This window comes from Pelodiscus sinensis, chromosome 21 (genome assembly GCF_049634645.1).
Source record: "Pelodiscus sinensis isolate JC-2024 chromosome 21, ASM4963464v1, whole genome shotgun sequence".
Classification (NCBI taxonomy): domain Eukaryota; kingdom Metazoa; phylum Chordata; order Testudines; family Trionychidae; genus Pelodiscus; species Pelodiscus sinensis.
In genome coordinates this window covers 18980547-18998717 of record NC_134731.1, presented here as the reverse complement: position 1 = coordinate 18998717, position 18171 = coordinate 18980547, and the positions used below count along the sequence as shown (strand labels likewise).

At 48.5% G+C, this 18171-nt stretch overlaps 1 protein-coding gene across 7 annotated transcripts in view; it reads left to right on the top strand.

The window, feature by feature from the left end:
- Positions 1-16801, top strand: part of MTMR4 (myotubularin related protein 4) — a 63165-nt gene extending 46364 nt beyond the window's left edge. For all 7 annotated transcript variants that reach the window (XM_075905061.1, XM_075905059.1, XM_075905058.1 and 4 more), the window contains 8 exons: positions 891-1086; positions 7087-7272; positions 8877-9047; positions 9205-9359; positions 10651-11899; positions 12804-12914; positions 13325-13413; positions 14502-16801. In XM_075905061.1, the coding sequence (XP_075761176.1) occupies positions 891-1086; positions 7087-7272; positions 8877-9047; positions 9205-9359; positions 10651-11899; positions 12804-12914; positions 13325-13413; positions 14502-14679 (2335 nt within the window). In that variant the 3' untranslated portion in view covers positions 14680-16801. The remainder of the gene's footprint in view (positions 1-890; positions 1087-7086; positions 7273-8876; positions 9048-9204; positions 9360-10650; positions 11900-12803; positions 12915-13324; positions 13414-14501) is intronic.
- The last annotated feature ends 1370 nt before the right edge of the window (positions 16802-18171 follow it).

The window sequence follows — 18171 nt, the reverse complement described above, 5'->3', positions numbered from 1 at the left end:
GTCTGCAACAGATGCTTTCCTTCAGGGCTGCTCTCCCAGCCAGAGAACATAAGAACGGCTGTACGGGGTCAGACCAAAGGTCCATCTAGCCCAGTATCCTGTCTGCTGACAGTGGCCAGCACTAGGTGTCCAGAGAGGGTGGACTGAAGACAATGATCAAGCGATTTGTCTCCTGCCATCCCTCTCCAGTCTCTGACAAACAGAGGCCAAGGACACCATTTTATCCCCTGGCTAATAGCCTTTTATGGATCTAACCTCCGTGAAATTATCTAGCTTCTCTTTAAACTCTATTATAGTCCTAGCCTTCACCGCCTCCTCTGGCAAGGAGTTCCACAGGTTGACTACACGCTGTGTGAAGAAGAACTTTCTTTTATTAGTTTTAAACCTGCTACCCATTAATTTCATTTGGTGTCCTCTAGTTCTTCTATTATGGGAACTAATAAATAACTTTTCTTTATCAGCCCTCTCCACACCACTCATGATTTTATAGACCTCTATCATATCCCCCCTCAAAAAGAAGAGGAGAACCAGCAGCGCACAGAGCCATTTCCTCCCTCTGCCCCGCCAGGCAGAGCCAGTGGGCTGTAGGTCTCCCATCCCTGCTGTAATCTGTATTTACTATTGGGACATTGTTTTGCTGTACTTGGGGTATGCCATAAGCGCACCATTCTTCTGGGAGCAATGGAGCCCTCATGGCTTCTGTAACCAAAAAAGTACGGTTAAGGGGCTGGATTCTGGGGTTTTCTTCTTGGTTTGGTTTGCTCCCCCTGCGGGAGCTGGTGTAAACAAGGCAGTACTATTTACTGAGGGCTCCAAAGAGTCTTAGGATAGGAGTGTCCTGTAGCAGAGAGCTAACAGGCTATTTGTTTGTCTTTCTACATACACTCTAGCTGGCTTTCAGCCTTGGAGAGTACCAAGTGGCTGCAGCATCTCTCCATCATGTTGAAGGCAGCAGTTCTGGTCTCAAATGCCGTCGACCGAGAGGGGCGCCCGGTGCTGGTGCACTGCTCAGATGGCTGGGACAGAACCCCGCAGATTATAGCACTGGCAAAGATACTTTTGGACCCCTACTATAGGACCATGGAGGTACCGTACAGCAGTGCTGCTCTGTTAATTGAGCTTCTTTTAACAAGCTGCTTGTGCCTGTGATAAGTCTCGGACGGAAGCAGAAAAGATTATGGAATGGAATTGCATTTCACATTTGAGCTGCTCTTCAAAGTGCCACAAGGCAGGCTATAATTACACCTGTGTCCCCTCTGATCTCTCAAGGAGACTCCCATTAGGCACTCGATGTCTCCGCAATCCCTCTTGGGCAGAGATTCATGTCTCTCGCCCTCCTGACTAGGGATTAACTAGTTAGTTTAATCAGCTAATCGACTAGTCGATGGATTTTCCATTGACTAGTTGATAAGCAGGGGTAGCTCCCAGCCCGGAGAGCTAACCCAGCTGTGGCTCTGCCTTTTAAATGTATTCAGAGATGTTAGGCTCTTCATGCATTTAAAAGGCTGAAGCGCAGCGGCGGGGGGGGGGGGGGAGATCCTGCACGAGCTGGGACAGTTGATTCCCGGCTCACGCTGGGTCTTCCTCCCCCCTCTCCCCCCCGACTGCACACTAGCCCTTTTAAATGTATTAAGAGTCAGTAGGCTCTTCATGCATTTAAAATGCTAAAGCACAGCGGGGGGGGGGGGGACCCAACTCAAGCTGGGCCAACCGATTCCCACGTCGGGCTGGGCCCCCCAGCTGTGCGCCAGCCATAAGTATAAAAAGGCTGGAGTGCAGTACAGGACCTGGCACAAGCTGGGAATCAGCTATCCCGACTCACCCCAGCTCCCTCCTGCTGTGCTTCAGATTTTTAAATGTATTAAGAGCTGGCATGCTCTTAATATATTTAAAAAGTAGAGGCACAGCATCTGGGACTGGGTGCGAGCCAGGAATCAGCTGATTCCCGGCTTGCGCCCGGTCCTTGCTACTCCCCTTTCTTCCCTGCCCCCCGCAGAGATGGTGCTTGAGTGAACCGGCTTTTAAGCTGGCTTCCCCACTGGCACCGGCTCCTAGAATCATAGAACCATAGAGTGGAAGAGCCCTCAGAAGGTCATCAAGTCCAGCCCCCTGCCCTAGGCAGGACCAATCCCAACTAAACCCAGCTAGGGCTTTGTCAAGCCGAGACTTAAACACCTCTAAGGATGAAAACTCCACTACTTCCCTAGGGAACCCAGCCCAGTGCTTCACCACTCTCCCAGTGAAATAGTTTTCCTAATATCCAACCTGGACCACTCCCACCACAACTTGAGCCCATTGCTCCTTGTTCTGCCATCTGTCACTCCTGAGAACAGCCTCTCTCCATCCTCTTTGGAACTGCTCTTCAGGAAGTTGAAGGCTGCTCTCAAATCCCCCCTCACTCTTCGCTTCTGCAAAGTGAACAGACCCAACTCCCTCAGCCTCTCCTCATAGGTCATATGCTCCAGCCCCCTAATCATTTTGGTTGCCCTCCGCTGGACCCTCTCCAATGCATCCACATCCTTTTTTTAGTGGGGGGCCCAGAACTGGACACAATACTCCAGATGTGGCCTCACCAGATCCAAAAAAAGGGAATAATCACTTCTCTGGATCTGCTGGCAATGCCCCTCCTAATGCAACCTAAAATGCGATTAGCCTTCTTGGCTACAAGGGCACACTGCTGACTCATATCCAGCTTCTCATCCACTGTAACCCCCAGGTCCTTTTCTGCAGAACTGCTACTTAACTGGTTGGTCCCCAGCCTGTAACAATGCTTGGGATTCTTCCGTCCCAAGTGCAGGACTCTGCACTTGTCCTTGTTGAACCTCATCAGATTTCTTTTGGCCCAATCCTCCAATTTGTCTGTGTCACTCTGGACCCTATCTCTACCCTCAAGCATATCTACCTCTCCCCCTAGCTTAGTGTCATCTGCAAACTTGCTGAGGGTGCAATCCATCCCCTCATCCAGGTCATTAATAAAGATATTAAATAAAACCGGCCCTAGAACCGAACCTTGGGGCACTCCGCTAGAAACCGACCGCCAACCTGATGTCGAGCTGTTGATCACTATCCGCTGGGCCCAGTCTTCTATCCATCTTACCGTCCATTTATCCAATCCACGTTCCTTTAACTTGCTGGCAAGGATGTTGTGGGAGACTGTATCATACCTTGACTTGAGCAAGGATTTTATCACATCCACTGACTTTCCCATGTCCACAGAGCCAGTTACCACATCATAGAAGCTAATCAGATTGGTCAGGAACAACTTGCCCTTTGTGAATTCATGCTGACTATTCCTGATCACCAGGGCTCGCTGAGCGTCAGCGAGCCCTGCTCGCTTTCTGCACTCTGCGCATGTGTAGATTGCTCTGCGCCAGCTCTTCCAGGGTGTAATCTGCTCGCCACGGGCAAGTAATTACATTGTTTGTCGAGCCCTGCTGATCACTTTCCTCTCTTCCAAGTGCCTCAAAATGGATTTCTTAAGGATCCCTTCTATGATTTTTCCAGGAACCAAGGTAAGACTTACTGGCCTATAATTCCTTGGATCGTCCTCCTTCCCTTTTTTGAAGATGGGCACTACATTTGCCTTTTTCAAATCATCCGGAATCTCTCCCGGTCTCCACAACTTTTCAAAGATAAGGGCCAAAGGCTCCTCAATGACATTTGCCAACTCCCCCAGTACCCTCGGGTGCATTAAGTCCAGACCCATGGATTTGAGTATATTTAGCTTTTATAAATAGTTCCTAACCTGTTCTTTACCCACCAAGGGCTGTTCACCTCCATCCCATACTGCATTTGTCTGGGAGCTGACTTTGTCCATGAAGACAGAGGCAAAGAGAGCATTGAGTACTTCAGCTTTCCCCACATCATCTGTCACTAAGGGTATGTCTACACTACCCTCCTAGTTCAAACTAGGAGGGTAATGTAGGCATACCGCACTTGCAAATGAAGCCCGGGATTTGAATTTCCCGGGCTTCATTTGCATAAGCGGGGAGCCGCGATTTTTAAATCCCCGCTGGTTCGAACCCCATGTAGTGCGGCTACATGGGGCACAAACTAGGTAGTTCGGAATAGGAACCTAGTCCGAACTACCTAGTTCAAGCCCCGTGTAGCCGCGCTACACGGGGTTCGAACCAGCGGGGATTTAAAAATGGCGGCTCCCCGCTTATGCAAATGAAGCCCGGGAAATTCAAATCCCGGGCTTCATTTGCAAGTGCGGTATGCCTACATTACCCCGCTAGTTCAAACTAGCGGGGTAGTGTAGACATACCCTTAGTTACCTCCTTCATCCAGTAGGGGTCCCACACCCTCTCTTATCATCATCATCATCATCATCATCTTGTTAACATGCCTGTAGAAACCTTTCTTGTTACCCTTCACATCCTTTGTCAGTTGCAATTCCAATTGCACTTTCGCCTTCCTGATAACCCCCCTGACATTTTTGAGCTATACATTTAAACCCCTCCCTAGTCATTTGTCCAAGTTTCCACTTTTTGTAAGCTTCCTTTTTGTGCTTAAGTTCACCAAGGATTTCCCCTGTAAGCCAATCTGGTCTCCTACCATGTTTGTGTCTCTTGCTACGCATTGGGATGGTTTCTTTCTGTGCCTTCAATAAGGCTTCTTTAAAATACTGCCAGCTGTCCTGGACTCCTCTCCCCTTCATGTTAGCATCCCAGGGGATTCTGCCCATCAGTTCTCTGAGGGAGTCAGTCTGCTTTTCTGAAGTCCAAGGTGTGTATTTTACTACTCTCTTTTCTTCCTTGGGTCAGGACCCTGAAATCTACCCTCTCATGATCACTGCTTCCCAGATTGTCACCCACCTCCACTTCCCCTATTAGTTCCTCCCTGCTTATGAGCAGAAGGTCAAGCTGCGCACGGCCCTGGTCGGATCCCTCAGCACTTGTACCAAGAAGTTATCCCCAACCTTCTCCAAAAACTGGATTGTCTGTGTACTGCCGTATTGGTCCCCCAACAGATGTCAGGGTGATTCAGGTCCCCTACAAGAACCAGGGCCTGCGATCTGGAAGCTTCTCTCAGTTGTCCAAAGAAAGCCTCATCTCCCTCATCCACCTGATTCGGTGGCCTGTAGTAGACACCAACCACAACATCAATGCTGCTGTTTGCATCTCTAAACTTAACCCATAGACTCTCAACAGGTTTTTCTCCCTCTATATACTGGAGTTCTGAGCAATCATAGTGCTCTCTTACATATAGTGCAATTCCTCCTCCTTTTCTCCCCTGCCTGTTCTTCCTGAACAGTCTATACCCTTCCATGACAGCGCTCCAGTCATGCGAGTCATCCCACCAAGTCTGTTATCTCAATTAAATCATATTTCTTGGACTGGGCCAGGGCCTCCAGTTCTTCCTGTTTGTTGCCCAGGCTTCTCTCATTGGTGTACAAACACCTCAGATAACCAGTTGATCGCCCTATCTTCTCCATTCGAATCAGGGGTCCTCCTTTCTTGCTCGTTCCTCTTTGCATTTCTTCCCAGTATCCAACTTTCCCACTCCGCGCGGGTTTTGGTCACCCTCCCCCAACAAACCTACTTTAAAGCCCTCCCCGCAAAGATGCTCCTTCCTCTCTTGGTTAGGTGGATCCCATCTCTTCCTAACAATCCTTGTGCCCAGAACAGAGTCCCATCGATGAAGAATCGAAAGCCCTCTCTCCGACATCACCTGCGCAACCGCACATTTACTTCCTCTAATAACGGCGGCAAGGGTGGGGGAAGTGACTAGTCATTTATATCCCTACTCCTGACTGTGGTTGTCCAGGCTGCTTAGTTCTCTGCATACACTGTGATATTTCTAGAAATCCATGCCTCCTAAAGGACAGTATGTGTACTTGTATGCAAGTATGTGTACCTTGCTTTCTTTCTAGAGTCTATGATTGGTGTAAGCAAGCACATTGATTCTTAGGGTGAAAGCATTATAAAGAAAATATATTAAAAACATTACAGGAAACATGAATGCTAAAAAGCTTACCAAAGGTCCCCCCACTCCAATTTGGGCACTGACTGGTATGTGTCAGTCCTTCAAAACTCAACTGGATTTTCACCATGGTTACCAGTTCATATCCGTCTCAGCTCGGGCCTTTGATTTTGGCCCCTTGTAACTAGTGATCAGCAGACGATGGCTCGCTTCTCAGGACATAGTTTCAAAAGGCTGGGTTTTTGCATAATCAGAGGTGGGGAATTTGCATTCATGTCCCAGGAAAATCACTCCCCACCTTTTGTTCCAAAAGTTAATTCTTGTCTGGCATGTTGTTTAATAAAGTCCTTTGAACCCCCAGCTCTCACATTCGTCACATCTCCCTGTCCTCCTCGTCCTGAAAAGTTGCATGCAATCTTGGTCCACAATATTACATAGTAAACCATTAATTTAAAGCAGTGGATCCGAAAGATATTTTAACATAATTCTGGAATATCTGCCAGTGATATTGTAGGAAATTGCCATATCTGTGTCACAATTTCTGAGAGCAGCCTGTGCTGGGGAGTGGTTTTCCCACATATTCTTCAGTGATCTATAAACCACTCAATTGTGATACATTAAGCCAGTGTTTTTCAACCTTGATTAAAAAAAGTGCCCCTTTAATAAAAAAAAAGTACCCCCAGTACCTACAGTCCCCCAGTACCTACAGTTTTCAGACACACAATTTTTTTTCTACCATTGCAACACATTTGTTTAAACAACTTAATTGTAGCCAGGCGTGCGATGAAATTTGTGGGTGTAAAAAGTACAAAAATAATAGTGCTGTAAAACTTAAAACAAAAATTCAGTTTTCTCCAAATTTCAGTTGTTGATGTAGCCCCAGACTTCTCTCGAATTTCCCTAATGGTACTCGTACCAGTGGTTGAGAAACACTGCATTAGGCTGTTTGGCTTTAGGAACCATGTCTTTATCTTTGGATGCTAGGGTTTGAAAGTCTCTGTTTAGTGCTGTGAGAGAGGCCTTGTCCTTGCATAAAGCCCAGTATCCACCAGCTTTCATTATACTTTGCTTCTAACCCTAACACAAGTGCAAGAAGCCCCCGGAGCTGCCTTGCCCTGCTGGGTACCCAGCACTGCAGTTAGCACTTTTCTTTGTTGACAGGGTTTTCAGGTGCTGATTGAATCAGACTGGCTCGATTTTGGTCACAAATTTGGTGATCGCTGTGGGCACCACGAGAATGTGGAAGATCAGAACGAGCAGTGTCCAGTGTTTCTTCAGTGGCTAGACTCCGTTCATCAGCTGCTCAAGCAGTTCCCCTGCCTGTTTGAATTTAATGAAGCTTTCCTGGTAAGAGCTGTGCAAGCAAATACCTCTTTATTTCTTTCTAAATATGAGCTCGGGCACAAGGACAGCTAAGGAAAAGCAAAGTGGACTTAGGCAAACGTGAAAGATGTTTTATTATGGCTTGGGTTTTCTAATGAGGTGTCTGAGGAGGAAAGGAGAGAAAATGCATATCATTCCGTCAGTGAGGCATGTAAACCATGGAGGTTGGAGTAGGGAGCTTTTGCATCAGTACAAATCCTTACCTAGTTAGATTGATTCTGGTGGCTGCACTGTTAATACTGCCAGTTGATGTCCCTATTTGCTTGCTTGCCTGTAATTGCACTGCTCAACCTAGTTCTGTTGTAAGGTTTTCGTCTGTTCTGATGGAACTTTCGTGGTGCCTGTGTTCCTGCTCGCAGACTTAGCTGTTACTGGGAATTGTAACCCTGTAATGGCTTTCCATATTGATAAACACCACATCATAGTCTTTAATCAACTTTTCCATCCTTATACATGTTTGACTGCTCTTCATCCCAATACACACACACCTTCCTACCTATTTCAAATTCTGAGTTTGTTATAGAACTACTAGAATGGTTTTGCTCATTTTTGCCTGCTGGCTTGTATTTTAATGGATGGTCATTCTTTTGTAAATACTTTCTGTGAATAAGTTGCACTCAATTCCCAACTTTGATTTTAAAATTCATGTTTTGCTCCTTGATTTCCAGTGTCCCAAATCAACCTATTGAAGAGTAACTGCAAATTTAATAAAACACCCAGCAAAGAGCTCTTGAATTTTTTTCTCTATATATGAATTAATTTGATATAGTTTGCTTTTTTATTTGTTTGCATTTTGTGCTGAAAGTGACACATTCTTGTAAAATGGTTGATTTGATTGCACAACATTGTTCCCGTCATGCTTGGACAGCCTTATGATGTATTCAGTTTCAACCATGTTACAAACACATCTACTCTCTGTACATTTACACTTGCACTGGTGTAAGTATTTTTAAGTAGATGCATTTTAGTTCTTCACAGCTTGTTAATACTTTCATTTGGACAGGACAGCACAGCTTTGCTAAGCCCTGCAAATGTCTGCTGTTGCATGCAAAGTCAAGTCTTCTTGCAGTATCCTTACTTTAATCTCATTGTCAGTTGCTTCATAAAGTAGTCTCTAATTAGTCCATATGTTAATTGTTCAAATTGATTAAACTTAATTACATAGATCTGAAAGAGCCAGTTTCTTGAGAAGAATATGCCTTTCCTGAGTGACATTCTGACCTGAATTGCTGTACACGTGACACTGCTGAATGACTGTGTAGCAATTTGCAGTCCCCTCATTCTCATTGGGATGTGTACTTCAGGGCCTGCCATGTGGAATAATTTCACCTTTCCCACTGTCTCTGCAATCCCACTTTGTTTCCAAGAGAATTTGGAAGCACTGCAGCTGCCGTCTCCCATTCTCTGCCAGATTCCCTTCCAGCCTGAGGGATCCAGGTGGCTTCATTTGCTCCATTTCTGCTAAAGCCTTTGTTAGGAAATAAGGATCTGAGACGCAGCAGTGCTAAGTGGGGTGGGAGTTTCTTCTCAGAGGCCCTGGCAATTGTTCTTTCCTCTTGGCGGTGCAGGTGAAACTGGTGCAGCACACATATTCCTGCCTGTATGGGACTTTCCTGGGCAACAGCCCCTGTGAGCGAGAGATGCACAACATTTACAAACGCACCTGCTCAGTGTGGTCGCTCCTGAGAGCTGGCAACAAGAACTTTCACAACCTCCTCTACATGCCTGGCACCGAGCAGGTGAGTGGGAGCCCATAACCCAGCTGTATGGGCTTGTGGCCAGCAGCCAGGACTGGCTGGGAAGGGTAGTTGGGTTGGAGGGAAGGGAGGCTGGTTTGCCTTGGATGGGAAAGAATTTCCCTTCTGTCCTGCCCCTCAGTGTAAATGTCTCCTGCAGGTGCTGCATCCAGTGTGCCACGTGCGAGCACTACATCTTTGGACAGCAGTGTACCTTCCAGCATCATACCCCTGTCCTCTTGGGGAGGAGGGCATGGACCGTTATCTGCCCCCGGGATCCCAAAGCCAGGAGTTCAGTGGCAGATCTCTGGACAGGTAGGGAGAAAGGAGGACCAGTCCTGGCCTCCCTTTCCACCATTGTCCTGAGTTTCTTTCTGCTTCGCTTGCTGACGACACAGACCCCCCCCCCCAGAGAAGCACCCAGCACCATGGCTCTGAAAAGACAAGATCTAGAGCAGGGTCTCTCAACCTATGGGTCACCATTACATTTCCAAAGGGTCGCCAGGTGTCTCCCCACGTGGCTCTTAAGGAGCCAGTCACTCACTTTTTTTGAATTGTCCTGGGTCACCAAGTCTTCCTGAATTGTCAAAATGGGTCCCCCTCTGGAAAAGGTTGGGAGCTGCTGATCTAGAGTGTCCTGAACATGCGTGTCACCCCTCTCTCCAGGGTAGCCTTGGGACACCTGGAAAGGAGCGCCCAATTCCTTGCCATAATAGAGATTTTTTGATTGCTCCACTAGAATGTGCCTGGGGTGGCATTCCAGCGGTGCAAACATTAACAGGTCCTCAGGTGCAAGGGAGGGGGACAGGTGCCCAGACGTGGTGCTGGCTGCACTAGGAAAGCCTATTTCTCTCCCTAGCAAGCAGCGAGAGGAAATTTGTGTGACAGTGACTAGCTGACCTGTGTGCACTCGGCCTAATTCTCATTCTGCCTTCACCTTCACACCAGGGGAAATATTAGCAGAGGTTCTTGGCTGGTTAGACCCCTGAAGTCCCAGTTGTGAAGTGAGTAAAGCAGGGGTGGGATCCCTTTTGGGGCTGGGAGCCACTGACCCACAGAAAAATCAGCCGGGCTGCACACACATGAGACACAACCACAACAAACCCCCCCCAAACCCCACCCTCACTGACGTAGTGCCCCAACTGAGGAGACACTCCCCACGTTACCTTGCACACCAGAGCCTGGGGCCCAGCCTACTAGATTTTGTGTGTTCCAGCTCCATGGTGGGGCAGCAGGGGGGCAGGAGTTGCCAACGCAGGGAGAGCCCTGAGCCTCGGACCAGATCCAGACAAGCTGGGGGCCAGGCCTGAGGTTCCCCACCCTTTGATTAACCCAAGAAATGGCAGGCAAAGAACCCAGAACCAGTGCCCCCTTTTGACATGTTTGCTGTAAATCTAAACTCCAAATAATGCAGCCCTTGTAACTGCTCTCTAGTCAAACCTCGGTGCATCCCACCCTTAGTCAGAACCCTCGCCATGCATGTTGGCCACTTCCCTTCTCCCTGTCTCAGGCAGCAAATGCCCCGGTGGCACAGAGCAGCAGGGGCTGGGATTTTTGTCTTAAAAGGTCCCTCTCCAGAGCCTCCGGCTTTGTTTCTTGGCTCCAGGTTACCAAAGACAAGGTCTATGGACGACCTGCTTTCTGCCGGTGACTCCAGCAGCCCGCTGACCCGTACTTCTAGTGATCCAAACCTGAACAACCACTGCCAGGAGGTCAGGGTGGCCTTGGAGCCCAGACATGGCAGCACAGAGGACACTGGGCTGCACCTTGAGGAAAGCAGTGTGATGGCCATGGGAGAAACACAGCAGGTGCCAGTGGAGCCGGGGAAAACTCTGCCCCTGAAAACCACGGCAAACGCCAACAGCCGCACTGATCAGCAAGCGCACTGCAAGCTACCCAGGGGCTGGGCGCCTCCGCCAGCAAGCAACATCTTTCTCGAGACAGAAGTGGAGCGCAGGGTGAATCCGGAGGCTGTGGATGGCATCAGTCCATCTTCAAACCATCGTGGACAGGAGAACTTATGCAGGACTTGTGTCAAAACTGGGGAGCAGCTTGATTCCTGTCCCTATAACCCTTCCAAAGCAACTGGCTTGGAATCCAATGGAAGCTGGAATGTTGTGAACCACCCTAAAGACACCCTAAATCCTGCAGTGGGCATTCCCAGCCAGGACGCCCAAGCAGCAAGTGTCTCTTCTCAGAACAGCCCAGGCCCCACGCCAGGCATGCTGCATCACCACAGAGACACTGGCAGCGGTGGGCACTGTGAGGAAATGGGCCAGGTGGGGACGGTGCCGCTGGAGCAATGGCAAAGGCCCATTTCCCAGAGCCAGACCAGTGAGTTCTCTCTCCTGGCTTCCAACTGGGACAGTTTCCAGGGGATGGTGATGTCACTCCCCAATGGGGAGACAGTAACCAAGCGGCTGCTTTCCTACGGTTGCTGTAACAAGAGGGTGAACAGCAAGCAGCTGCGGGTGCCAGGGCTCTGTCTAAGTAGCCAGTGGTCTCCAAGAGAAGGTGTGAAACCACCAGTCTGCTCCGGCCATCCTAGCGCACATTGTGCAGGTCCTGCAGGGAAGCCAAGCCGGCTGTGGTTACCCTGCCATGTGAAGCAGGTGTCTGGCTCCAAGCATGTGCCACAGAGCAGCCCTTCCCCTGTGCCTCCCCTCTATTTGGATGACGACGGGCTCCCCTTCCCCACAGATGTGATTCAGCACAGGCTGCGGCAGATCGAAGCCAGCTACAAGCAGGAAGTGGAGCAGCTGCGTAGGCAGGTGCGAGAGCTCCAGTTAAGGCTGGATATACGTTACTGCTGTGCCCCCCTGGCGGAGCCCCAGATGGACTATGAAGATGACTTTGTGAGTAACAGCCTATCAAGTGCCATCTCCCACAGTATCTGACCCACTGGTGAACTGGGACATCTTGCTCGCCCCTGATTGCATGGGGAGCATGTGATGCCAGGCTCATGTGTTCTCTTACCAATCACTTCCTGTTGTGTGCAGGTTTGATGCTTATTAAGATAATGATTCACTCCCCAGCTCCTTGGGTTCTACATTCCCCTTGCCTTTGCTTCCCAGGAGAGAACGGAGTTCCTCCTCTCCGAGATACCACCTCCTCCTGGCCTTCGCTCTCCTAGGGTATGTCTAAACTACATGGCTCCGTCGATGGAGATTCGGCTGATCGGCAGAGGGAAATGAAGCCGCGATTTAAATAATCGTGGATTCATTTCAATTTAAATGGTTGTCGCGCTCTGCCGATCAGCTGATGATCAGCTGTTTGTCGGCAGATCGGGGCAATCTGGACGCGCCGCGGTCGATAAGGAAGCCTTTGTCAACTGGCCTGGTTTCACGAGGCATACCTGTGCCAGTCGACAAAGGCTTCCTTGTCGACCACGGCGCGTCCAGACTGCCCCGATCTGCCGACAAACAGCTGATCATCAGCTGATCGGCAGAGTATGGCAACCATTTAAATTGAAATGAAGCCGCGATTATTTAAATCGCGGCTTCATTTCCCGCTGCCAATCAGCCTAATCTACATGGCTCCATCAACGGAGCCATGTAGTTTAGACACACCCCTAGCGCCCAAGTGTGCTATCATCCAGTCTTCCTTTTATTTCCCAAGACCTGAGGAATGACACTGGGGAGCAACAGTGTCTCTTGCTCCTTTAGGAGCCATTTTGAAGGGGTGGGAGCAGATACTTCCCTTTTGGTCTATTCTGGAAGTGGCTGGTTGGCTTTTGTGACTCTGGCTTTTTCTCTGCAGACCTGTCTAAAGGAATCGGACAGCAGTGACACCGAGGACTTCTTCTCTGATCACAGTGAGGACTGTCTGTCTGAAGCAAGCTGGGAGCCTGTTGATAAGAAAGAGACTGAGGTACATCTGTGCACAGCTGCATATGTATCCGGGCAGGGGCTTTGTCTGTTTGAAGGTGATAGATGCTACAGGATAGGATGGACACTCTGCTCAGTGCAGTAGTTCCTGTTGTGCAAGCTCGCAGGATTGGGTCTTGGCTCCCTTGCGAGGTAGGCTGTAGGAGGATGTGGGGGCAGGCTTTCCTGGGGGCAGTTCCATGCTCTTTGGTGGTAGGTGAGGTGTAGGTTCACCAGGCTGTGCCTCTGTGCCTTGCTTTGCAAACCAACCACATGATTCAACGTGCTTTATGTCCCAGTATCATGCTGAGAGTTCTACTCCGGTCTCAAGATGTCCTCCTCACGGTACTGTTTTACAGGCCTGTTACAGGCTCCTGAGGTGAGGTGCTAATGAAGGCTGTTGTTGTTCTTTAGGTCACACGCTGGGTTCCAGACCATATGGCATCACACTGCTTTAACTGTGATTGTGAATTCTGGCTAGCCAAACGAAGGCACCACTGCAGGTAAAACTCATACCTGTTGCATAGCTCCATTGTTCTTTTCTATCTTCTCCCCAATCCCTGAGGGTACTTCTACACCGCAGGCTTATTTCAAAATAAGCTTTTCCAGAATAGTTATTCCCAAATAGCTTATTCTGAAATAGCATGTCTACACTGCAGGGAAGCATCAAAATGAGTCCGAGGCAGGCTTCCCTAATGTAGTCGGACTGTCTCGATTTAGTGCCCCAGGAGGCACTGGGAAGGAATAACTTAAAATGGCCCTGGTGAGGGGCTATTTCAAAATAGCAGAAATGGAGCATCTACACGTGCCTTATTTCAAAATAGCTATTTCGGAATAAGCGTTATTCCTCATAGAATGAGGTTTGCAGATTTCAGAATAAGCCATACATTATTTCAAATTCATTTTGAAATAACGGAATGGCTGTGTCGACGCTCGCATTGTTATTTTGAAATAATGCTAGTTACCTCGAAATACCAGTGCAGTAGAGACGCACCCTAAGTGACCAAATCTCTGTTCTTCCCTTTCTTGTCTCCTCGGACCTCCCAGCAAAGGCTCACTGATCACAAAGGGCAACACATGGAGGGAGACTTTGGAGGGGCATGTCTCCCCCCTCCCCCCAACACTATGGGCAGGAGGAACACCATGGAGAGGTGGTCATGAGGCCGGTGCCCCCGTGTCCCTCAGCAGTCATCCCTGCTATCCAGCCATCCTCTTACATACTTCTCCTAAAGTTGGGGCTGGACCTGCTTTGAGTAGGGGATTGGACTAGATGGCCTCCTGAGGTCTTTTCCAGCCTTAACCTTCTGTGATTCTTATCGTTGTCCTGGGGTCTCTGATTCTCCCTCTGGCCATGTCTACACTAAGAATGCAGATGGTGTTTAAAAACATGTCAGCTAACATCTCTTAACTCCCACATGGTTGAACATTACTGCAGACAGGTTTGAATGCCTTCAAGACCATGCTGGATGGTTGTTTGGTCCTAGACTCCGTCCCTTACCCCCAGTCTCTACGCAGCCTTCTTTTTTATGGAGATGTCACTTTGTCCCATTCCCCACTATCACTACTCTTTACTTTTATTACCTCTTAACAGGAATTGTGGGAACGTGTTCTGTGCTGGCTGCTGTCATCTGAAGCTGCCCATTCCTGATCAGCAGCTCTACGATCCAGTCCTTGTCTGCAACTCATGTTACGATCACATCCAGGTGTCGCGTGCTAGAGAGCTCATGAGCCAGCACCTGAAGAAACCTATCGCCACAGCTTCCAGTTGAATGCCAGACAGGGACGCTGGCCATGCCAAGCCTTTCTGCTCACAGATTTGAGGGACGGCTCTGCCTCCCCTGTAATGGTGAAGGTCTTTGGTGCAACATTTGAACACCAAAGTCAGATGCACTGTTCTCAGCAACCCTCCTTGATCCCATATCTGTCTGAAGCAGAGGAATTCAGATGAAACAGTACAGGGGGCCTATCTTGGTACCAGCGCACTCCTATGCTGGTCTGAAGACTTAGGGCTAAATAGGAGACCACAACCTCTTCCTCCTGTGGGTTGGAAAGTGATACTTCACAGATACTGCCTGTATAAGTACCCCCAAAGCAATAGGTGTGTTTAGACTCAGACTCTTCTTTCCACCGTACAAAAGGCAGTTTGTAGAAGAATGAAAAGGGTGGGTTCTGAACGGTACCTCTGTTCTGTGTCCCTTCAGAATATCTCCACGTACAGGTTCTGTTGCTTCTCTTTCCATGGAGTTTGATTCAGACTGGCTTTGTGGGTGAGGGGTCGGACCTCTAGCAATCACTGGGTTAACCTCTCGGGTATGGAAAAGGAATTCCTTCTCTGTGAAGACAAGGTGGGGCTTCCCTGTGAGGCCAAGCAGATCTCTGCCATTGTCCAGGTCCTGCAGAGAGTGGTGAATGCACTAGACTGTGCCCCTGCAGTACGGTGTGGAGAGACCCATTTGTTCTCTTCTTGCTCTGCCTGTCTACTTTGAGTCTCTTGCAGTGTCACAGCCTGGTGCTAACACAGGAATGCCCCTGATTCTGTCCTCGTATAGAAACATAACTTGTGTTCCTGTGCTGCTGCTCCTCCTCTTTGCTGCCTCCATCTCCTCCTTTTCCTCTTGCTCTTTATCCTGAAAACTTGACATCTTGAGGGTAGGCCGTAGTGTGGTGTGTTACCTCCTGGAATGTGCTATTTGGTGTGCGTGAGGGTTTCAGTCCAAATGCTGCTATATATTTCTGTGCACTTAATGTAACCCGAAGAAAGGAGAATGAAGCATAGAAACCAAATTGGGGGTAGGGAGAAAGCCGGCCAACAGAGACTGTACAGTCTGGTTTTTTTCACTCTAATATGGCACTTAACCAAAAGATACAGTAATGGGCATGGCATGCAGCATCTGCACCTGTGTGACAGAAACAGTCTCTGGTTCATTCCAACACCACTTAAGAGTCTTTTTGTGTCTGCTGTATGGAAGCCATAACTTTAGAATTGCCCATTTTGAGATCTGTAGTTAATGCCTCTCCGTTACTTCCATATGCTTCACACCAAGCATCCCAGCTCATTTGAGGGAGAGCTAACTAGGATACAAGCTTAGGCAGATGTGAGTTACAAGATGAAGATTCTGCTTTTTTCTTGGACCCTTTTGAGAAGTGTTTGATGCTTGGTTCTTGAGAAAACTGGAGGTATGATGGTGGGTGCAAAGAAAAGAGTATGGAACTGTGGGCATTTTTGTAGGTGGGTAGATTGTTTCTTTCCATCTAAACAAAGAGACCACAGATATCCTACTGAATATGAGTCCTCCCTGTCCAGTAAATAACCAAACACTAGGCTATTGAAACCATGTACTGACCTCCCAGTTCTACTTGTGAAAACCAGTGGTTTTCAAATTTCAGTTGAAGGGATAAAAGACAAATTCATTTCCTGCACTTTTACATTTCATCCTCCCTGGTTTTGTAAATCCAACAGTGAAAGCAAAGCTAGAATCCTCTGAAGAGACTTTATCTGCTTAGACTGTTTTGCTGTTCCATACTGAGGGCAAACAAGAGGAATGGGGGAAGGGAAGATATACTTCTGATTCTCCCCTTCCTGGTGTCTTGTTTTATTTCCATCTGTGGCAGACAGTGGGTTTAAGACACTGATCTCTGGTGAGAGCACAATTCCGATTTGGTCTAACTTTCCACAGGTGAAAGTGACTGCAAACAATTAAGGCAGCAGAGGGTCAGGGCATGTGTACCTGGATGTTTTGATTCAGACATGGTTAATCTAAACTGCTTTCAGCTCTTGTGGGTGTCAATGTCACAATGTGCTGGCCAAAACCTCCCACTCAGTTCAGTAGCGTTGTGACAGACAATGTGCTGTAAGACTCAATACATTTACAATAAAATCTCTATATTAGTGCTGCTGTGTTTGGCCCTGTTCTTTAGTCTGGATTCCAGGGGTTTCCATATAAAAATTAGGGCTGTCAATTAGTGGATGTTAATGCCTGCAATTAATGCAGGGCAGAATTAACTGTTAAAAAATTAATTCGGATTAATTGCAGAGGTCAGCAAACCAGCATGAGCTGCTCTAGAGACCATCTCTGGTAAGGTGCAGTAATGCAAACCGCCACCAGAGGGCGCAAGGAGAAACAAAGCAGCCAGAAAGGAGGGGAAAAAACCCTGAAACTGTGGTTCCAGCTCCAGAGGAGAAGTAAACAAGAAAAGTTAAGACCCTGATACCCTCTCTCTCCCCTCCCAGGTGCCCATATTTTTTTTTAAATAAAACAGCCCAGGGGGGTTGCCCAAGATGTCCCTTCCTCTCCCAGCACGGCTCACCCAAGCCACCCTCTCTCTGCCTCCTGGGGCTGGGACCGACCCTCCCCCCACATCTAATACTGGGGCTGAGTCCCCCCCCTGAATTCTGCACTGCTGCCCCCATCCCTGAGCCCCCCATAACTCTGCACTGCCCACGGCAGAGTCTACCTCCCTCCGGCCCTGTGCCGCCCACCGCTGGGGCTGAGCTAAAAAAGGACTCTTTTGAATAAGACACAAATATATTGATTATATAGAAGAATTTAAGTTCTTCGAGGAGTGTCCCCGGGGGTGCTCCACCTTAAGTGCTTCAGTGCCGCTGAGCTCGAGGTTGGAGATTGTGACAGTAGTACCCCTGGCCAGCCACACGCACAGAGAGTCTGCGTGCGCATTCTGAGGAAGCGACTGTGCATGTGCGGGCAGCCTCCCTCCTGGGCAGCCTCCCTCCTTAGTTCCTTCTCTACTGCCATCAGCTGCGGTCACTGATCAGCAGTCTTCCTTCAACTACATCTTTCCTCTGTACTTACCCAAAAATTACCTCAGGAATTCTTCCTAATAGCTATAACCTAACTCTTCAGACAGTCTAGTTTCTTCTTTTAAAAAAAAAAACAAAAAAAAACACACCACCAAAAAAACCTGAGACAGCGCTGGACAAGCGTGAAAAGCCACACGCTAAGCCTGCACAGTCCGGCTCTCAGAGACATGTCAGGCTCATCTGGGTTTAAAAAGTGTACGAGCTGCAGGCTATCATTTTCAATTTCTGATGGGCACACGGTGTGTATTCGCTGTCTGGGTGAACAACACCTCCCTGACAGTTGCCCACAGTGCCAAAAGCTCACAGCTGAGCCAGGAGATCGAGGGAGCTACAACTGAAGCTGCTGTAGATGGAGAAAAAAGCTCAGTCAACTTCTGATCTAAAGCAATCCGCTCCTCCCAGACAAATATCATCTGGGACAGAGTCGAAGGTGGCGGCGCAT